The sequence below is a fragment of the Malaclemys terrapin genome, chromosome 15 (genome assembly GCF_027887155.1).
Source record: "Malaclemys terrapin pileata isolate rMalTer1 chromosome 15, rMalTer1.hap1, whole genome shotgun sequence".
Classification (NCBI taxonomy): domain Eukaryota; kingdom Metazoa; phylum Chordata; order Testudines; family Emydidae; genus Malaclemys; species Malaclemys terrapin.
Window position 1 is genome coordinate 2,860,849 of NC_071519.1, and position 22,527 is coordinate 2,883,375.

The window sequence follows — 22,527 nt, forward strand, 5'->3', positions numbered from 1 at the left end:
ACAACCCCTAATGATACCTGGGGGTGGCGAGAGGGACGCAGTCCTTTCCAGTCGTTTTAGGGCTTCATTGGGTGGGGTGTTTTTCAGGCACTGAGTTAGCCACCTCATCTGCATCTTGGCCAAACTTTTGCCAACATGGAGGGATTTGGGGGTCAGCTTAAGAGTTCCTTGAAGCCCCCAAGGCCCCCACTCCCTGGTCCCATCCCAAAGGGGTGAGAGTCCCGACCCACCAACACTGCTCTTAGGCTCACACCCCAACATGGTGCCCATAATGGCAGGGGGGGTCCATATCCCACTTCAAGGACCCCTGTCCATCCCACTCCTGCACTACCTCCTCCGGCGCCCCCAACCTGGTCAAATCTCCCACTTCCCCCGGCCTTGTCTCCAGCTCCACCGCCCCCATATAAGAACAGCCATACTGGGTCAGACCAAAGATCCATCGAGCCCAGTGTCCTGTCTTCTGCCAGTGGCCAATGCCAGGTGCCCCAGAGGGAGTGAACAGAACAGGGAAGCAAGTGATCCATCCCCTGTTGCCCATTCCCAGCTTTTGGCAAACCGAGGCTAGGGACACCATCCCTGCCCATCCTGGCTAATAACAATTGATGGACCCATCCTCCGTGAACTTATCTAGTTCTTCTTTGACCTCTCTTATAGTCTTGGCCTTCACAACATCCTCTGGCAAGGAGTTCCACAGGTTTACAGTGTGGTGTGTGAAGAAAAGACAGTGTGATGCAGTCGCAAAAGAGGGTGCATTAAAAGGCATGTCATACACAAGACACGGGAGGCTGGTGTTCCGCTCTGCTCCGCCCTGGGTGAGGCCTCAACTGGAGTATAATAGCCATTTCTGAGACCCGCACTTTCAGAAAGATGGGACCAAACTCGAGAAAGAGGCCAAAGCAGACCAACAGAAATGAAAACCCGACCTGTGAGGGGAGGTGTTGGAATTCCCCACCAGTGGAGGTTGTTCCTGTGACACCGTTTGAGGTCCACTAGCTGAAGGCACTATTAAACTCAACTATCAACCCAACCCATCGAAGGGTAGTCAAAATAGACCCATGGCCTTCCAGAAGGTCCAGGAACAGGCTTAAAAATAAAAAAAAGTATGCAGAGCCTGTCGTAGAGATTTCCCCACCCCAGCCATGCCAGAAAACCCCTCCACATTCTCCATTGAGCACAGTCACCAGAACCCAAGATCTGCCATTTATTGCTCGGCCATAAAAAATTACTCTAAAACAAGTCAGACGGCAACGTTGCTGCGCCTCTGACGTGCCAAGAGGGCTCCTCCAGCGAGGAAGAGAACAGAGACAGCCGCCGCTAACCCACTCAGCACCAAAGCCACCCCACGATACTTCATGGCCCCTGTGGGGAAGAGACCGGAGAGTTAGAATTGGCGCCGCGAGCTTGTGTAGAGTTGATGGGACCATTGGACCATCCCATCTGACTTCCTGGCTAGCACAGAGCGAAAGGCAATGGCTTTTCTCCCCTGTATTGATCCCAATAACTTTGTGATGGACTGACGCATCTTCCGGTCTGGATTGGAAGATATTTAATACCTATCTTCGCATTCACTAATGAGACGTCTCCTCCAGTCGCCCGTTGGCCAACGGTCTCAACTATCCATCAACCACTGTCACATGCCCTTCTGTGCTCCCCCCCCCCCCCCCTGCTGTCCCCAAAACAACCTCATTCTCTTTCCCCATGCTGCCTTCAAAATTACTACACTCAAAAGCTGGCGAATTGAGTCCACCGCCCTCCACCCCACATAAGAACGGCCGTACTGCGTCAGACTAATGCTCCATCCAGCCCAGTATCCTGTCTTCTGACAGTGGCCAATGCCAGGTGCCCCAGAGGGAATGAACAGAACAGAGAATCATCAAGTGATCCATCCCCTGTTGTCCATTCCCATCTTCTGGCAAGCAGAGGCTAGGGACACCATCCCTGCCCATCCTGGCTAATAGCCATTGATGGACCCATCTTCCATCTCTAGTTTTTTTTGAACCCTGTTCTAGTCTTGGCCTTCACAACATCCTCTGGCAAAGAGTTCCACCGGTTGACTGTGCATTGTGTGAAAAAATACTTCCTTTTGTTTGTTTTCAACCTGCTGCCTATTCATTTCATTTGCCAACCCCCAGTTCTTGTGTTATGAGAAGGAGTGAATAACACTTCCTTAGTTACTTTCTCCACACCCGTCATGATTTTATAGACCTCTCTCATATCCCCCCTTCACCATCTCTTTTCCAAGCTGAGAAGTCCCAGTTTTATTAATCTCTCCCCATACGGCAGCCGTTCCAGACCCTTCATCATTTTTATTGCCCTTTTCTGCATCTTTTCCAATTCCAATACATCTTTTTTTGAGATGGGGCAATTACATCCCGCATTGTGCTGTCATTTCTCACCTTCTCTGGAGATAGCAAACTCTTTGGAATGTAGAGCTGGGAGGTGTCTTGAGAGGACATCTAGTCCATCCCCCTGCACTGAGGCACGGGCAAGTATACCTAGACCATCCCTGAGAGCTGTTTTTAATCCAACGGGGGGCCCGGTCCACCCATGGGCTACCGTATTTCCCCCGATCGCTGTAAATCACTGGATTTCCCCCCCTACCTTTAGCGGTCATCTTCACCACCTCCACCTGGTCCCTGGACCTCGGAGCTGCCTCACGGCTCGGCGAAGGGCCTACCGTCACATCAGCCTCCGTTTCTACCTCAGAGGAATTGCCTAGAGGGGGGGGGAATTTCAAAGGATAAGCCTCGATTGCACTGGAGATATTAGCCTGGAAGGCGGGAACGACTTTGATCGATAGATGCTCGCAGACCTCATTAAAAGTTGACGGGTTGAGCCACTTTTCCGTCAGGCTGACTAGAAGGAGCAATTAAGCCCCTTTAGGCAGTAGAAGCCACCACCCAAGACACCCAAGCAGGTTAATCCCTGTGTCACAGTTCCCACCACTGATCTGGTCCCATTTTCATCTCAAGCCCCTACCGGTCACCTTTGGGCAGGCTCTGCAAGTCACTTCTTCGAGACCGGGGATTTACGCTGAACTTCCTAGGGACCACGACAGGGTGAACCAACCACCAGCAAGCTCCAGGAGAGCAAAGTGGATTCAAAATACATGCCCCCCCCCCCCCCCACTATAAACAGTTACGTTTTGCCTGTGCCCACAGCTTCCTGCTGTCAGCCACCACCTCTCGGGCAGGGACCCACATCCCTCAACCTTCTGATCAGCCCAACGGAAACCCCAAGGATTAGGGAACTGAAAATAGAGCGATTGGGGGGGGGGCGGGATTTCTGACCACAGGAACACACAACTCAACCCCAAGAATGTCCTGGCAACGAACTGACTCGTAACAAGTACACGAGCTACCTTCACAGAAGAGGAAGATGATGGTTCTACAAGGGATAGTGTGAGTAGATGGATGTGCCGAGGTACATTGTGTAGCATCTTGATCGACCTTACTGAGCTGGGGTGTTTGTGACCATGCAAATTGTATTCAACAATTATTTTGTTTTCAATAGAGAGGAGTTCCTTTAATCTGAGTGTTGCTTGACTGGGATTCCCAGCTATATAATAATGTGTATAATACGGGGCCTGATCTTGGGACAAGAACCTGCCAACCCTCAAAGGGGTAACTGGGGATTCTTAAGTAATCAATATAATTAATGCATCTAAAGATCGGGCCACAAATGAAAGAGGCAGTGGGGCTCAAGCGATTAGATGCCGGGGCTCAAGCAAAAATTTTTTTTTTTTTTTACGTTCATAACAGCAAGCCCAGAGGTGCCGGGGCTCTGAACGGCCAGGCCCAGAGGTGCCGGGGCTGAGACCCAGCACAGATTAAGCCCAGCCCCTCGGGCTGTCTCAGCAAGGACATTTATTCTTAAGGTGAAAGCGTTATGGAGAAGATGAAGTATGAGTTCCTGTACTCACGCCGAAAGCTTACCAGTCCCCCCATACAGCGCCAAAAATCTTTCCAGCCCATGGGCTGAAGGTCTTGGCCAGTGGGTGGGTCAGAGAGAAAGCCAGTATCAATTCCAGCTTATCCTTTTATACCAAAAGCATTTTCCTCGTCTTGTAGCAACTGGAAAACCCAGCTCAGACCTGTATATGGAAGCCACCACCTCACTAGCATGGTTTATTCAGTGTAATCACCTGCCACTGATTTTTCTTCCCAGAGAAACTCTGGTGTGACCCTCCCTCCCGGAGTAGGACATGACCCTGCATAAACCTGTCAAAGCTTGAATCCAAGGGTACGTCCAGACTACCCGCCATATCGGTGGATAGCAATCAATTTATCGGGGATCGATATATCGCGTCTCATTAAGACACGATATATTGATCCCCGAACGCACTCCCCGTCGACTCCAGAACTCCACCGGAGCAAGCGGCGGTAGCGGAGACGACGGGGGAGCCACGGCTGTCGATCCCGCGCTGTGAGGACCCAAGGTAAATCAATCTAAGATACTTCGACTTCAGCTACGCTCTTCACATAGTTGAAGTTGCGTATCTTAGATCAATCCCCCCCCCCCAGTGTAGACCAGCCCCAATATTGTCCCCAAAGATACTGCATAGGATTATGGCATCTGTCATACCTACCCATTAGGGATTGCTCCCCACTGGGTGGAAAGAGTTAACTCACTCCCTGCTGGGAAGGACTACAAGTTTGGGATGCATCTGAATCAACGCAGTTGAGTGGTGTCAAGTATTGTAAAAACTTCACTTCTTCGGATGCGTAGAGTAACTTTCACTCTATGCATCCGAAGAAGGGAGGTTTTTACCCACGAAAGCTTATGCCCAAATTAATCTGTTAGTCTTTCAGGTGCCACCAGACTCCTTGTTGTTGTTGCAGTTGAGTGGAAGACCCTACAAAAAACAATGGACGCCTCAGTGAGCGGATGACAATGACTCTGAAGCCAAGGCAGCTGGACATGTGAACAGAGTGGGGTTGGAGCAAGAGGCAAACGGCAGACTGTGGTAGCTTGTCATTTTTCACTCCGTTTTCAAGCTGTCGCTTTAAGAATAAGGGGGTGTCCCGGCCTTGCTTGGAGGCAGGGGGCTCTGTAAGGAACAGTCCAATGTGGGATTTTCAGATTGAGTTTGCAGAGAGCCATCCTAGAGTAAGGTAGGCTGAATCCTGCCTTAGAGAGCAGCCTGTTTTCTCTCTGTTTTGGGGGTTCTCGTTCTGGAGATGGTGCAGTGAGGTAGCCTTATCTTACAACCGTTCAAGGAGTAGAGTTGAGGTTTTTAAATCTCTCTTCTATGTTGTAGGCCATGAAACCTAACAGGACGCAAGCCGCAACCGCTGGTCTGGAGTGACAGGGGTCCCTGCCCACCCCTGAGAAAGGTGACGGGTTAGTGAGCCTCAATGGGTGCTGTTAAAGAGGCCGAGAAGGGGGATCACAAGCATAAACTGTGACACAAGGAACCTGCCTTCTGAGTCCAGGAAATAGGACTTGGTGGACATTTTTGGCCAAACAAGAAGTATATTTTTGGGGGGAGAATTCTGATGCATATGTATCAATTTCCCCTTCCAATGGAAATGGCCATGAAAAATTGGCTGACCTACGCAGCTTTGACCATCTCCCGTGATTCTCTTAGATCCAAGCTATTCACCAAAATAGGGGTCACGTCTGTGGGGAGGAGACATTGACGGAGTCAGGGTACCTTTGACGCAATCCTCTTTATGCACAAAGTCCTGTTTCACTGAGCACAAGAGGAATCAAAACCAGCAAGAGGCAATTTATGGGCTTGTAATTCCAAGCCTCTTTCCGGACAGCACTCTGCCCAATAAATAAATAAATCTAGCGAGGTCTTTTTCCTCAGGCTCACACAGACCAACACACCTGCCTCTGCTCGCATGTGCCGTTGTTCAGGTGGGGCCTGCTAAAGTTTCCACTATCAGATTCCCCAAGGAAGCTTAATTGTTCCTTACATATTTCCCCAAATAAGAACATAAGAACGCCCATAGTAGGTCAGAACAAAGGTCCGTCCAGCTCAGTATCCGGTCATCTGACAGTGGCCAATGCCAGGTGCCCCAGAAGGAATGACCAGAACAGGGAATCATCAAGTGATCCATCTCCTGTTGCCCACTCCCAGCTTCTGGCAAACAGAGGCTAGGGACACCATCCCTGCCCATCCTGGCTTATAGCCATTGATGGACCTATCCTCCATTAATTTATCTAGTTCTTTTTTGAACCCTGTTCTAGTCTTGGCCTTCACAACATCCTCTGGCGAGGAGTTCCACCGGTTGACAGTGTGTTGTGTGGGAAAAATTTCCTTTTGTTTGTTTTAAACCTGCTGCTATTCATTTCATTTGCCAGCCCCTAGTTCTTGTCTTATGAGAAGGAATAAACAACACTCATTTATTTTCTCCACACCAGTCATGATTTTAGAGCCCTCTATCATATTCCCCCCTTAGTCGTCTCTTTTCCAAGCTGAGAAGTCCCAGTCTCATTAATCCCTCCTCATACGGAAGCCATTCCAGACCCCTAATCATTTTTGTTGCCCTTTTCTGTACCTTTTCCAACTCCAATATCTCTTTTTTGAGATGGGGCGACCACATCTGCACGCAGTATTCAAGATGTGGGAATACCATGGATTTATAGAGAAGCAATAGGATATTTTCTGTCTTATTCTCTATCCCTTTCTGAATGATTCCCACTAGGGTTACCATATTTTGTGCCTCCAAAAGGAGGACACTCCATGGGGCCCCGCCCCCGGCCCCAACTCCGCCCCTTCCCCAAAGTCTCCGCCCCCTCCCCTGCTTCCCGCGAACATTTGATTCGCGGGAAGCCTGAAGCAGGTAAGGGGGGTGTGGGGGGAGGAGGCGCGGCCCAGTCTGGCCCCCCCGGCCTCTCCAGCCTGGGTCGGCTCGGGCCCTGGGGTGCCGGCCCCAGGCCCGGCCAAGCACCCCTGGCCCGCCCAGCACTGCCAGTCCCCGGCCCGGCCCCCGGCCGAGCACTCCCAGCACCGCACCACCGGTCCCCGGCCCCGCTCCGCCGGCCCGGCCCCGGAGCCCCCGGCCCCGCCCCCAAGCCCCTGGCCCGGCACCGCTCCGCCGGCCCGGCCCCTGAGCCCCCGGCACCGCTCTGCCGGCCCCCGAGCCCCCGCACAGCCGGCCCCACATGTCCCGATTTTCCCGGACATGTCCGGCTTTTTGGGATTTCCCCCCGGACGGGGATTTGGAGCCCAAAAAGCCGGACATGTCTGGGAAAATCCGGACGTATGGTAACCCTAATTCCCACCATTCTGTTCGCTTTTTTCACGGCCGCTGCACATGGAGTGAACGTTTTCAGAGAATTACCCACAAGGACTCCAAGATCTCAAAGGTTGGGGTTTCACTCAACCCATAGACTTTGGAACCTACCTGACCGTGAAGGAAGATGCCTTTTGCGTTGGATTCTCCCGGATCGACCTCTGAACGCCCCACAATTCCTGTCCAAGCAGCATTTGCCAACGGCCACAGAACCTTTTACCGGAGGCGGGTTGCTAGAAAGAAAAGGAAGATGACCCACAGCCCCCTCCTAGGCATCACGTCCAGCTACTCACGCCATCTCTGGGGAAGGGCAAAGTTTTGCTCAGGGTCCCCGGAACCGAAAGCCGCTGCGTTACCCCTCGGCCTGGTCAGGCGAGAGCGGCAGGGCTGGGTTGTGGGCTTCCCAACTGACCCGTTGGAGCAGGAGTCCGCCAGCACAAGGCAGGAGTTGTGAGAATACTGGGGGGGGGGGGGGGAGAGACAGGGGCAGAGGACACAGGGGAAGCCTGGAACCACATGGGAGATGCCGGGTCAGGAAGCCAGGAAAATTAAGCAGGTGGCTTCCTGGTCCAGCTCCTAATCATCTGCTCTGGGACTCTGCCAATCGACCTGTGGGGTAGAGCCTCCCACTAGGGCCAGTCACTCTTGCCGCCCCAGGTTCGAGACCCGCTCATGACCGAGCTCTGCCGGAACTTAAATGGTTCAGGAAAGAAACCCGAGATCCCCAGAGACGTCACATGAGTCTTTCGCAGCTATTACCTTGTTCCTGGCCTCCCAGGGGACACACAAATAAAGCCGGGCAGAGGTTTCCGCGATGCCAGAAAATGGCCACGTAACCCAACGGCTGTCCAAATTCAGACAGGTGCATGTTTTTAAGCAGTAAGGCGAGTTCACCTTTTGGACAATTTACCAAGGGTTTCGGGAGCACTTCTCCATCACTGGTAGATTTTAGCTCAAGCGTGGGTGTTTTTCTAAAAGGAATTAATTCAGGGATGCTGTCTGGTGTGTGTTATCCAGGGAAGTCCGGTTCATAGAAGATCATAGAAGATCAGGTTGGAAGGGACCTCAGGAGGTATCTAGTCCAACCCCCTGCTCAAACCAGGACCATTTGCGATCAGCATGAAGGTGGGGACCCATGAAGCGCCTGGCCTGACAGGAGTCCCCCCCCCCCCCCCAACACTCATTGTCTCCTCCAGGGGTCCTGCCATTCCCCCCACCCCCTCCCTGGAGATCCTCGATTTCAGGGTCTCCCTGCCCCCCTCACCAGCCCACCCCATGCCCCCTCCTTTTCCTTTTGGGGTATCACATTCTTGGGGGAGGCTGAGCAGGGCTGCAGATCTGCCAACAGGCATTCATGTCCGCGAGCAACTGGTTCTTTCAGCTGACTCTGGGGCCCTGCTCACACTGGGACTTGTGCGTCAGAAGAAATAGGCCTGGGAGCAGTTTTAAGTTTGGGGGGGTCACCCCTGAAAACTGCTGTCCCTTCCCCCTCACTTAGCTGCTCACAGATGCCACCCCACAGCCTGAGATAGGGTCAGTTTTGTTCCGTCCCTAGAAATTGCCTCCGGAATGAAATGTACACGCAGTGCTGGCTTGTGGGGACCCTACAGAGCCCCCGTGATGGGAACAGTATGGGGAGTGCTCTGGGTTTCAGGTACCAATTGATCAGAGGGCCTCCGGATCTTCCACAAAAAGAGACACTTGATCTCCGTTTCAAGAACCAGATGCTGATCAAGGCCTCATTTCAGGTCTAAACTTCTCCGGCTTCCGCTCGATTTCACCTTGCCTTTGCCGGCCAGATGAAGAAGCCCTCCTACTATCTCGTTTCTCCTCTCCGAGCCAAAGGCAATTCTAGACGGCGATCAAGTTACCTCTTGTCCTGCTTTTCGACTAGCTACGTAAATTGAACTCCCAAAAAGAGAACAGGAGTACTTGTGGCACCTTCGAGACTAACAAATTTATTAGAGCATAAGTGTAGTCCACGAAAGCTTATGCTCTAATAAATTTGTTAGTCTCTAAGGTGCCACAAGTACTCCTGTTCTTTTTGCGGATATAGACTAACACGGCTGCTGCTCTGAACTCCCAAAGTTTATTAGTGGCATCACACATGGCACCAGGTGGCACTGTCAAGCTGCCTGGCATGTTCTTTTTCCCAGCTTGCGAGCAAGTGTTCCGTCTTGGGAGAAATACAACAGTGTTGCTTTTTGGTGCGCGCACGCAACACACACTGTTTGTGGGGCAAAAGCTGTTGAAGACAGCAAGAATATTTGGTTTCTGCCTTGATCTCTGTAATTATAATCGGTTCTGAGGGCAGAGTTGCCCCAACGTTTGGGTCAAGACTTTGGCACGCCGTGCCGTTTGAATCCACTTCTGTTGAAGTCCCACGTGCCCAGCCTGAGTAGACAAGTTTTCGTAGATTTCAGTGTGGGGGCAAAACTTGCAGACGACACAAACCGACTCAAGATAGTTACTGTGGAAGCAGACTGCGACGAGCCACAAAGGGATCTCACAAAATTGGGTGACCGGGCAACAAAATGGCAGAGGAAATTCGATGGTGATAAATGCAAAGCCACGCACATTGGAAAAACAATCACACCTATGTCTTTGCATACAACACGATGGGATCTTGTAGCAGTCTCAGCCGAGGTTCAGCCCTCAGTGGGGCTGTGGGGTATCCCACTGCCCCGCTCTGGTCCGCCGTCAGTCCTGGTCCGGCGGTAGTGTGGGACAGCAAACACACGGTTAGGAGCTCAGGCCCTTAAGCAGGGGCTGGGTCAGTGAGCAACAGGTCCCAGCCTCTCTAGGCCAGGGAAAGGGGGAGTCTGCCACCAAAGGAGTGGGTGGCAGGGGGGACGCAGGCCCTCCCACTCCACTGCGTCCCAGCCCGGGGCCCTAGCAGCAATGAAAAGTCGTTGCTGTCAGTGGGGATCCTGGCCGCAACACACTGACATTGGCTCCGGCAGTGCAGCAGCCAGACGGGGTCGGCTGCCCCCGGGCTACCTCCACACTCCCCCTCGTAGGGTATCTGGGCCGGACTAGTGTCCTCGGGGCTCTCCACCAGCATCGGTTCCTCCGGGTAGGTAGCGGAGGGCAGGCTCGGCTCCTCCTCAGGGTACCGGGCGAGGGGTAGGCTCGGCTGGCCTGGTGAGTCCTCAGGTCGGTCGTGGCCTGCTGCTGTCTCCCAAGCGGGAGCTCGGACACAGATGTCTGCTCTCTCCGCCGGCTTGTCCCCCACTGTGCGATGCTGGCGGGCTTTTATACTTCCGGGTTGGCGCCGTGACCTCTGAGGGGCGGGCGCCGGACCCGGTGGCTCCGCCCACATTGGCGTTAGGGGAGGTCCGGCCCTCAGCAGGGCTGTGGGGTATCCCACCGCCTCGCTACAGGTCTACATTAGCGGAGATGAAAAAGACCAGGAGTGTTCAGCTGGGGAAAGAGACGACCAAAGGAGGATAGGGGAGAGGTCTATAAAAATCACGAATGGCGTGGAGAACGGGAATAAGGAAGCGTTCTTTACCACTTCACATCACACAAGAACTAGGGGTTAGGCAGGAAAATTAACAGGCAGCAAGTTTAAAACAAACAAAAGGAAGTATTTCTCCTGCCCTCCTGTATATCCCAGGCGGTTGAAATCTCACCCCCGTATTAAGCTGAAAATAAAAGTGTGTTCAATGAAGGCATTTTCTACAAAGGGCATCCAGGACTTGATCTGAAGCCATCACGAACTAGTCAACCAACCGCTTCCCTTGCGAGTGGAGCTAAAGCCGCCTCCTTCCAAATTTAAAGCGTCTGGGTTTCGCGCCCGCCCTGGTTCTTGTTCAGGCTTTTGCCCTGCGCTTCGGGAGGCCTTTCGTGCCAGCTGTGAAGGAGGAGCTGCCAGAAGCCACAACGTTGCATTTCTCCCTGGACTAAACACTCGCTCGCATGCAAGAAGCGATCTAAATCGAGCTCCTTCGGGCCACCGGAGGAGGACACAGTGTTCTAGTATCCAGCTCACTGATGCCGATTAAAATCCCATCCCTACTCTCCTTGCGATACGGAGAAGGAAAGGAGAACACCAGAGTATTTACAGAGTCAGAGATTCCCAGGCTAGAAGAGACTCTGAGGCCCCACCCATTTCCCTCTGAGACCCCGCCCCCCGTCACTCACCATTACGGCCCGTAAATAGTGATGTGATGGGGCCAAGCTCCCCTGGCCCCCCTGTGCTGACTCCCCCCCCCCCCCCCCCGATTGTGACCATCTAATCCAGTGGTTCTCAAGGGGTACAGGTGTCTGGGAAGGCGGAGAGCCTCCGCTTTAGTCTGAGAACTGCCCTGACATAATTCCTTTTAGAATTAGAGCATGGGGGGCTGGGAGCCAGGACTCCTGGGTTCTCTCCCTGGTCTTGGATGGGATTGGGGGCTGGTGCATTAGAGCAGGGGGGCTCTAATTCCTATTAGAAAACCATCCCATCTTGATTGAAAAAAAGGTCAGGGATGGAGAATCCACCCCAACCTGGGTAAATCGGCCCGCTGGTTAATTACTCTCAGGGTTAAAATTTCACACTTTATTACCGGTCTGAATTAGTCTAGCTTCCAGCCATTGGCACGGCCGGAGCGCTGGGTGGGCAGTGTGGCCCCAGCCAGGGGGGGGTCTCATGCGCACCGCAGCCCCCAGCCGGCCTGCCCCAGCCTCTCGGCCACAGAAGACAACAGGAGGCAGGAGTGGGGGTGGGGCCACACCAGGCTGTTTGGGGAGGCACAGCCTTCCCCTGTCTAGTATACCCGCTGCCCATGCCGGTACTTAGAGACATGATCAAGTCCCCCCCCACCCCCCGAACCGTCCCTTTGTGACGGTAACTCGATTGAGCTCCTTGAGTCTCTCACTGTCAATTTTCCTCATCCTTCTCATGGCTCTTCTCCGACCTCTCTCCAGTTTATCATCATCTTCCCTGAGTTATGGACCCCAGCAGAAGTCTCACCTGGGCTGAATCCAGAGGTCAAATAACTGCTCTGCACCTTCTCCGGATCCCTCTGTTGATCCATCCCCAGCATCATTCGACCACAGTCTCTCCCTTTATCAGATCCATGCCCTCACGTTTATCTGATCTCCCGCCATGATGCCCAAATCTTTTTCAGAGCCCCGGCTGCCCAGGATAGAGTCCCCCATGCGGTAAGCGTGGCCTGCCCTGCCACGCCAGCACAGACACCCAGAAAATGCCGGGATCCCAATACCTCTTTGGGCGAGAAAGGGCCTTCTTGGATCCTAGATGTCTATGTGTACATTTAGCCCTAGTAAAAAACTAGCCAAGCGGTGTCCCATCCTAAGCATTAACGCTTCCCCCTATTTGCCAGGGGTCACCCACAAACTTTATCAGATGACACCAAAACATCTATTGAAATCAATGGGAGTTAGGTGTCTAAAACACCTTTGAGGATCATTGATTTGGCCTCCAATGGGAAGCTGACCTAGAGGCCCTTCCCACCATCACCGTCTGCCACCGATTGGCTGCTGTCACGTCATGCAGGGATCCCCCGATGGGAGAACAAGTTCTAGGATGGGGATCCCCTTTATAGACTCACCTGGGGTAGCAACACTCAATACAGACCACACCTGGGCTGGTTCTTACAGCTACCTACCTGCCATCAGAGAGGGTGGTGGTATAGACCAAGAAGTCTGGCATCCCCTGGAAGGAATTAGGCATTGGAATTAATCCAGCATTGTTCTCTGCACCAGCTGCCCAAGAAGCTACTGAGATTGGCTTTGCAGCCTGTTCTGGATTAAGGTCCCCAGCTCATGGAGGTACATCATGGTAACACCATCTCAGGTGGCATTTAAAAAACGTTAGGCACATGTCTAGGTCATGCGGGGAAGAAGCTATCCTGAGTGTAACTGACTCAGCAACCCTGCCTGAGTCTGCATAGAGCCTGAACTGATTGCTCAGATGGCACATGGGAAGGGATGGAAAGACCTGCCCCACAAGTCTCTATGGGGTGTTAACTTCCTGACCAACTGCTTTGGAGAGGGGGAAAATAACCCCAAACACACGACACCTGCCCTGCCGCGCCAGCAAAGACACACAGAAAATGCTGGGATCCCACTTTTACCACCAATACCTCTCTGGGAGAGAAGGCGCCCCCAGCTACACCAAAGTGGGAGGCAGAGCAACAACACAGGGGTAGAACCATCCAATAATGCCGCTTTGTCAGAATCAAAACATTTAATGGGAAAACAAACAATGGCAACAAATCATTTAGACTAATTTGGTTTAGGCTTCATTATCTTTAATATCTATTTAGTAGACCAGCTCCAGTATTTAGATATTCAAATTAATTATATTCAAATTATAGTCAGCTATAGAATTTAATCAGTAAACAAATGTCAATTCCACCATGCACACACAGGGCAGTGAAAAAAGATTTCCATCCAGGATAGTTGAAATTTGCCAGTAGACAAAGCACAGAAATTATGAACAACAGAGTAACAAACAGACCAGTCAACCATGCACCTCGTTTGGAACTGGAAGTAGGCAATCAGGAATAAGGAAGAAGGAAACTTTTTTGGTTAAAAGCAGCAGTTTGTGTCTGCGTAGTAAAGTTTCAAAGCCGTATTACGTCTTCAAGTCCGTGAAAGGTTGTTACAAGGAAGAGGGAGGTAAATGTTCTCCTTAATGTCTGAGGATAGGACAAGAAGCAATGGGCTTAAATTGCAGCAAGGGTGGTTTAGGTTGGACATTAGGAAAAACTTCCCGTCAGGGTGGTTAAGTGCTGGAATAAATTACCCAGGGAGGTTGTGCAATCTCCGTCATTGGAGATTTTAAAGAGCAGCCGTTTTAATCCGTCCCTCAAATTCCCGCTGGGGAGCGGGGTCTGGGGCTTGCCCCACTCCAGCACTCCAGCCGGAGAGCAGGTTCGGGGGCCGCACCTCGTGGCTCCCGGAAACAGTGGCATGGCCCCCCGCCGGCTCCTAGGCGGAGGGTCAGCCAGAGGGCTCCACTCTGCATGCCACCCCTGCTGCTCCCATTGGCTGGGAACTGCAGCCAATGGGAGCTGCAGGGGTGGTGCCTGCAGACGGGGCAGTGCGCGGAGCCGCCTGGCTATGCCTCCACATAGGAGCCAGAGGGGGGACATGCTGCTGCTTCTGGGAGCCGCTTGAAGTAAGCGCCACCCGGAGCCTGCACCCCTCAGCCTCCCCCCGCACCCCAACCTCCTGCCCCAGCCCTGATCCCCATCCCACCCTCCAAACCCCTCAAGAAGAGTGAGGGGGGATTTGATAGCAGCCTTCAGCTACCTGAAGGGGGGTTCCAAAGAGGATGGAGCTCGGCTGTTCTCAGTGGTAGCAGATGACAGAACAAGGAGCAATGGTCTCAAGTTGCAGTGGGGGAGGTCTAGGTTGGATATTTGGAAACACTATGTCACTAGGAGGGTGGTGAAGCACTGGAATGGTCGCTTCTAGTCCTACGATTCGATGCTAAAACCATCAAAAACAAAAAAATCGCATTCTGCCAGCCCGAAATAGAAGAGCTGAAATAGAGCAAAGTTCAAACAAGGCGATTCAATGCTCATGAATCAATTTGCGTTTGGCGGGAAAATGCCAAATTTTCCATGGTCTGTTCCCAAGCAAAATGAAAACAAACAAACAAAAATCAGAATGTCCCTTGGAAATTCCCAGGTGCCAGCCAGTGCCGTGGGGACATTATATAGGAGAACAGACTTGCAAGATGGCAGTTCCTGACCATCAGGCTGGGCTCGTGGGGATGAGGAACTCAGCAGAATTGAGAAGTCCAGGACACACCAAAAGCTTACGCAGCTGCACCAACATGGGACATGGCTCGGTGACCAGAAGCTTCTGAGATCTTTTTCAGCTTGGAAAAGAGACGGCCAAGGGGGGATAGGACAGAGGTCTATAAAATCATGACGGGTGGGGAGAAAGTAAATAAGGACGTGTTGTTTCCTCCTCATAACACAAGAACTAGGAGGCACTCAATGAAATTAATAGGCAGCAGGTTTAAAACAGGCAAAAGAATCATAGAAGATCAGGGTTGGAAGATACCTCAGGAGGAATCTAGTCCAACCCCCTGCTCAAAACAGGACCAACACCAACTAAATCATCCCAGCCAGGACTTTGTCAAGCCTGACCTTAAAAACCTCTAAGGATGGAGATTCCACCACCCTCCTAGTGAAACAGTGTTTCCGAATAGCCAACCTAGACCTCCCCGACTGCAACTTGAGACCATTACTCAAAAGGAAGTATTTCTTCACACAACGCACAGTCAACCTGGGGAACTCCTCGCCAGAAGATGTTGTGAAGGCCAAGACTAGAAAAGAACTAGAGAAGTTCATGGAGGATAGGACCATCAGTGGCTATTAGCCAGGCTGGGCAGGGATGGTGTCCCTAGCCTCTGTTTGACAGAAGCTGGGAATGGGCAACAGGGGATGGATCACTTGATGATTCCCTGTTCTGTTAATTCCCTCTGGGGCACCTGGCATTGGCCACCATCAGAAGACAGGATGCTGGGCTAAATGGTCTGACCCAGTATGGCCATTCTTATGTTCTTCAACAGGGCACGGGGCCAAGGGACAGCGAGATTCAGAGGGACCAAAAGATTACGTAGGTGCACCAACAGGAGAGCCTAGAAGTTCTTGAGAACTTGCTCCAGAACCCATAGGACCCCAGTGGGGGCTCGGGGAGGCCAAACTTACCTTCGGACCAGCCCCGCATTGAGCCAGATCTACCATGAAGAGGAGGACCGCACCATAGGGACACGGCAGGCCACGATTCCTCCGCACCATCGCCTCCAGCCAGGCAGCTCGGCGTTGGACTCTCACGGGTGGCAGGAGGCCACTGAGGGGGACCCAGGGAAGGGAACGGGCAGGAGCCAGGGTGGGAGCTCTTGTTGCTCCTAGCAAAGGCCAGGCAGAGGGACAGGACAACTCAAACATCACCCAGGCCAGCAGCAGCCAGAGGCCAGCCCTCATCTTGCCTCTCTACAGCAATCAAGAGGGGCCAGTGCTCCAGATCCTCTTATACCCAGGTGCTGTTCCCACCTGGCTCAGGTCATTCACACCTCAGGGTGGATTGAACCCGGGGCCAATCAGAGGCAGGAAGGAGGCTCAGGTGCAGCTGTAGGGGCAACGCAGGGCAGCTGGAGACACAGATGGATGCTTGGGAGTTATGGGCAAAACTCACAGGGTGGGGGCTGGGAGCCAGGACTCCTGGGTTCTCTCCCCGGCTCTGGGAGGGGAGTGGGGGCTGGCGGGTTAGAGCAGAGGGTGCTGGGAGCCAGGACTCCTGGGTTCTCTTCCCAGCTCTGGGAGGGGAGTGGGGGCTGGGAGCCAGGACTCCTGGGTTCTCTCCCCGGCTCTGGGAGGGGAGTGGGGGCTGGTGGGTTAGAGCAGGGGGGCTGGGAGCCAGGATTCCTGGGTTCTCTCCCCAGCTCTGGGAGGGGAGTGGGGACTGGTGGGTCAGAGCAGTGGGGGCTGGGAGCCAGGACTCCTGGGTTCTCTCCCCAGCTCTAGGAGGGGAGTTGGGGCTGGTGGGTTAGAGTAGAGGGCGCTGGGAGCCTCATGCAGGAAGTGTGTGACTATGTGTCTGTGCAGCACCTGGTGGGATGGGGGGAACCTGATCTCACTCAGGGGGGGCTGTCTAGTCTGCTCCTGGGGACCCCAATCTTTCAGGGGGGTCTGTCCAGTATGTGGCACACTGTGGCCTCCCAATGTGGTTGGGTGTGTGTGGATGTGGGGGCCCTGAAGGCTGGGACCCATGCAGCTCCTGACCTGACAGGGGTCCCCCCAAAAACTCATTGTCTTCTCCAGGTGTCCTGCCATTCCCCCCCACCCCTCCTTGGAGAGCCTCTCTTTCAGGGTCTCCCTGCCCCCCTCACCAGCCCACCCCCTCCTTTTGGGGTGTCCCCTTTTTGGGGGGCTGCAGCCACCAAGCATTCATGTCCACGAGCAACTGCTTCCTTCCGCTGACTCTGGGGCCCTGCTCACTCAGGGACTTGTGCGTCAGAAGAAAAAGGCCTGGGAGCAGTTTTAAGCTGGGGGGGGTCACCCCTGAAAACGGCTGTCCCTTCCCCCTCACTTAGCCACTCAGCTGCCACCCCCCGAGCCTGAGATAGGGTCCGTTTCGTTCTGTCCCTAGAAATTCCCCCCGGACTGAAATGTACACGCAGCTCTGGCTTGGAGGAACCCTACAGAGCCCCTGTGATGGGAAGAGTATGGGGGGGGGCCCCCCGCAGGAATACGCCCAGCTCTAGACTAAAGCCCCCCCTTAAACTTTTAAATACTTTTATTTTTTACTGCATTTATAGCCTATTTCTTCGCTTCGGTGCCTCTGTGATTTATCCCTGGCCCGTAAGATGGTGAATTCCCCTTTTGTGGCTAACAACCTAAACAGCTCCCCCAGCCTGGCACCTGCAAAGCCAGCCCCCCCCCAGGCAGGCACCTGGCCCTAAACCCAGCCCAGGGAAATTGAGGAGGGCAGCCTCAGGGGCAGGGAGAAGGCCGGGAGAGTATGAGGGACCCGCTAAAATAGAGAGAGGAGGAGGGGGCATAAGATGGACAACGGGCCTGGTGCTGAGATGCGGCCACCTCTGGGGCGGGGTGGCTGGTTACAGAGGGACCCCTCACCCGCCGCTGAGATGCCGCCACCTCTGGGGCGGGGCAGCTGGTTGTGCAGGGACCCCTTGCCAGGTGCTGAGATGCAGACAGCACCTTTCCTGCAGGGGGCAGTGTGCACTCACCCTGATCTCCCCCTTTGGGGAACCCTACCCCACCCCTAGAGGGCACCCCCAAAGACAGATCTCTCCAGTAGGAGGCACCACGCACACACTTTTCCAAAACACACAGTTTTTAATTTCTGTACAAAAGAGGACAAAGACCACATGAATCTCAGCCACGCACAGATCATTCGTTAAAAACCCCTAACGAGCGGGAGTGCTTTTAAATAAAGACATTGGCCATCCCCCCCATTAAACTCCCCCCCCTTGCAATAAAAATAAAATACAATTCCACCATAGCGATGATGGGGAGAGATTCTTAAAGGGGGGGGGATTTTAAGGACAGATGGTAAGATTTCCAGGGTGGGGATCCCCCCCGTTCAGAGACAGATCAGGTCAGTTATATTGAGGTTTAACCCCGGCTAAAAAGGAAGAAAATCTGAGTGGGTTTCTCCAACGTATGGCAACATACACACCCCTTTATACAGGTATATCCTGTTTTGGGGTGCTCCCCGCTCATAAAATGAAAACCCACCCTCTCCTCCCAATCAGCTATGCTGAACAGAATTTAGGGGCACCCCCTTAATCAGTTAACCCTCCCCCAAGTACACAGCACCCCCAAAAATCCTCCCTGTGCCCCAAAAATCCTTCCTATACCCCAAAAATGTGGGAAGGTTAAAAAAATCTCAATGGTCATGAGTGCTTTTAAAAACATCTGTGCAGCGTTCAGGAGCACCCTGATATTCCTAAGTGGGGGTACCCCACCACCCCACAATGCAAGGAGTTAACCCCTTCGCAGGCTCCAGGATATCGACTGCGGAAAGGGGTACGGGCCGGACAGCTGGCATCAAATCAAGGTGCTAGACGTATTCCTTGTTGGTGGGGGTCCGGGAAGTGGCTTTGCTTTTGGGGTACTGCTGGTTGTACCCTGATTTCCCAGGGCAGGAACAGGAGAGGAGACCCCCGCCCAGCAGCACCAGGGCAGACCCAGCCCAGCCGATAAAGATCGCCGATCCAAATTCATACCTGGAGAGGGACGGGGAGACTGATCAGATGTGGGCCTGCCCCCTTCCCCCCCCAGAGCCCCACCCTCTTCGGATCAGCCCCGCCCCTTTCCACTTAGCCCTGCCTCGTGCACCTCTAGTCAGGAGAGCTTAAGAGGCAGCCACCTCTGGGGTGCGGCAGCTGGTTATATTAGGATCCCTCACCTGGTGCTGAGATACAGTCCATTGAGACCAGCCCTGCGTGCCAGGGGAGAGCGCCCCCTGCTGAGCCCCCTGCTCTGCTCCCTGCCCCACAGCGCCCCATAGCACTGCCCTGGGACCAGTCCCACCTGCCAGGGGAGAGCACCCCCTGCCCCACAGCACCCCCTAGGGCCACGCATGGGAGAAGCCCACAACTCACTTGGTGTTCACAGGTACCATGATGTCATAGAAATCTCGCACAATCTGGTTTCCATACCAGGAACAGGCAATCAGCGACGCTAAACCTGGGGAGGAGAGAAACATGGGCTTTGAAATGCCACCCGGCGCCATCTTGCGAACGTGGAAGTGGGACCCGGGGCCTGTCACCTCTAGGGAGCGTCGCATCGCCTCCGGCCCCAGGACAGGGACTGGCTGGCTCAGGGGGGCTGGGAATGGGGCAGGTGCCTGTCCCCTCTCGGGGGGGGTGTCGGCTCCCACCCGGCCCCAGGACAGGGACTGGGAATGGGGCAGGGGCCTGTCCCCTCTAGGGGGGGGCGTCGGCTCCCACCCGGCCCCAGGACAGGGACTGGCTGGCTCAGGGGGGCTGGGAATGGGGCAGGCGCCTGTCCCCTCTAGGGGGCGCTGGCTCCCATCTGATTTCATGCATGAAATGAATTGCCCAGGTCTCAGGCAGTAGTCCCAGCAGTGGGGGCCTGGAACAAGGGCTCCCACCCACTCCAGGCCTGGGCAGGTAGAGGAACCCAGCAGCTACCCACCCACCAGCCCCTTCCTCGACTCACCTCCCACCACGAAGATGAGCCCCCCGGTCATGGCGATGCGCGCCTTCTGCACCTTGTTGTCCCCCCCGCAGCGGGTGCATTTCATGCCCATGGAGGCGACACCAATGCCAATGATGCCCATCACGATGGAGACCACCATGAGCGCTCGTGTCGCCTGGAGAGCAGCTGTCGGGGGGAGAGAGAAACTGGGTGAGGCAGCTGAGTAGAACCCAGGAGTCCTGGCTCCCAGCCCCTCCCCCCGCTCTAACCCATCAGCCCCCACTCCCCTCCCAGAGCCAGGGAGAGAACCCTGGAGTCCTGGCTCCCAGCCCCCCTGCTCTAACCCACCAGCTCCCACTCCCCTCCCAGAGCCAGGGAGAGAACCCAGGAGTCCTGGCTCCCAGCCCCCCTGCTCTAACCCACCAGCCCCCACTCCCCTCCCAGAGCCAGGGAGAGAACCCAGGATCAGTAGTAGGTGAAAAGGGTAGGAAAAAAATGGTCAGTGTTCACAGTGGGGTCCCCGGGGGCTCTGCAGCGGGATGAGGGCTGGCCAGCGTCCTTATCCACGGGGTGCCCCATGAGGTGGCAACATTTGCAGAGACAAAATTACTGAGGCTAGTTCCCCCTGAAGCAGATGAAGGGATGTGTCACAACTGGGCAACACAACAGCAGAGGAAACCCAGTGCCGATCAGTGCATGGGAGAACATAATCCCAACACTACCTATAAAATGATGGGGTCTAAATTGGTTGATACTACACAAGAGGTCTTGGAGTCACTGTGGATAGTTCTCTGAAAACATCCACTCAGTGTGCAACCACAGTCAGAAAAGTGAACAGAACGCTGGGAATCATTAAGAAAGGGATAGAGCATAAGAAAATATCCTGTTGCCTCTCTAGAAATCCAGGGTTTGCCCACACCTTAAATACTGCGTGCAGATGTGGTCGCCCCATCTCAAAAAAGATTGATTGGCATCGGAAACGGTTCAAAAAAGGGCAAGAAAAATGAGGGGTCTGGAACGGCTTCTGTACGAGGAACGATTAGTAACTTTTCAGCTTGGAAAAGAGACGGCTAAGGGGAGATAGGCGTGAGGTCTATAAACTCATGACGGGTGTAGAGGAAATGGATAAGGAAGTGTTTACTACTTCTCCAAACACAAGAGCTAGGGGTCACCCAATGAAAAGACTAGGCAGCAGGTTGAAAACAAACAAAAGGACGTATTTCTTCACCCAACGCACAGTCAACCTGTGCCTTGAGGATGTTGATGTTGTGAAGGCCAAGACAATAACAGGGGTCAAAAAAGAACTGGAGAAGTTCATGGAGGACGGGTCCATCAGTGGCTATTATTATGGTGTCCCTAGCCTCTGTTTGACAGAAGCTGGGAATGGGCGACAGGGGAAGGATCACTTGATGATTCCCTGTTCTGTTCATTCCCTCTGGGACACCTGGCATTGGCCGCTATCGGCAGACAGGACACTGGGCTAGATGGACCTTTGGTCTGACCCAGTACGGCCGTTCTTATGTTCTTCTCTTTTATCTATCTATCCACCCCATATCTATCTATCCCCATCCACCCACTCAATGTGCAGCAGTGTCAAAAAATGTTGGGGACCGTCACGCAAAGGAGAGATAATTGGACAGAAAATATCATGTTGTCGCTAGATAAATCCATGGGATGCCCGCATCTTGAAGCTGTGCAGATATGGTCACCCTGTCTCCAAAAAAGATCGATTGGGATTGGAAAAGGTTCAGAAAAGGGCAACAAACATGATTCGGGGTCTGGAACAGCTGCCGTGTGAGGAGAGATGAACAAGACCAGAACTTTTCAGCTTGGAAAAGAGACCTGTGTCAAATCCTGCCTTCACCGTCTATAAAATCGTGCTGAGTGTGGAGAAAGTCAATAAGGAAGTGGTATTTCCTCCTTCTCACATGAAAGCTAGGGGTCGGCAAACAAAACGAATAGGCAGCAGTTTCCGAACAAAAGAAAGGAAGTATTTTGTCACGCAACGCACAGTTGATCTGTGGAACTCCTCGCTAGGGGATGTGGCGAAGGACAAATGTATAACTGGCCTCCACAACGAATTTGATAAGTTGTTGGTGGACTGGTCCATCAATGGGTGTTTGCTAAGAAGGGCCAGGGGGCAACCCTGTGCTCTGGGGGTCCCTAAGGCTCCGAGCAGCAGATGCTGGCAGCGGATGCTGATTGCTAATCCCTCTGAACCACTGTCAGAAGACAGGACACTGGACTAGAGCGACCATTGGTCTAACCCTTAAGAGTCTTGCCTCCCAGCTCCCCCTGCTCTAACCCACCAGCCCCCACTCACCTCCCAGAGCCGGGGAGAGAACCCAGGAGTCCTGGCTCCCAGCCCACCTGCTCTAACGCGCCAGCCCCCACTCCCCTCCCCGAGCCAGGGAGAGAACCCAGGAGTCCTGGCTCCCAGCCCCCCCCTGCTCTAACCCACCAGCCCCCACTCCCCTCCCAGAGCTGGGAAGAGATCCCAGGAGTCCTGGCTCCCAGCCCCCCCTGCTCTAACCCACCAGCCCCCGCTCCCCTCCCAGAGCTGGGAAGAGATCCCAGGAGTCCTGGCTCCCAGCCCACCCTGCTCTAACCACCAGCCCCCA

The 22,527-nt window shown here is 53.7% G+C and overlaps 1 protein-coding gene across 1 annotated transcript; it reads right to left on the reverse strand.

The window, feature by feature from the left end:
- Positions 1-18,056: 18,056 nt before the first annotated feature.
- LOC128823340 (claudin-7-like) lies at positions 18,057-22,016 on the reverse strand. Its single transcript, XM_054005581.1, has 4 exons — positions 21,835-22,016; positions 19,928-20,145; positions 19,348-19,432; positions 18,057-18,969 (listed from the first exon to the last, which is right to left on the reverse strand). The coding sequence occupies exons 1-4, from the start codon at positions 22,014-22,016 to the stop codon at positions 18,804-18,806; spliced, it is 651 nt and encodes a 216-aa protein (XP_053861556.1). The 3' UTR covers positions 18,057-18,803.
- Positions 22,017-22,527: the final 511 nt, after the last annotated feature.

What these genes read in the sequence shown, in the direction of transcription:
- LOC128823340 (XM_054005581.1), bottom strand. Translation starts at nt 22,016, where the DNA reads ATGGACCAGTCCACCAACAACTTATCAAATTCGTTGTGGAGGCCAGTT. An exon ending in TGCCGACCCCTAGCTTTCAT is followed by an intron (nt 20,146 to 21,834) that starts GTGAGAAGGAGG and finishes GCTGGGAGCCAG; the next exon opens with GACTCCTGGGTTCTACTCAG. An exon ending in ATGGTACCTGTGAACACCAA is followed by an intron (nt 18,970 to 19,347) that starts GTGAGTTGTGGG and finishes GTCCCTCTCCAG; the next exon opens with GTATGAATTTGGATCGGCGA.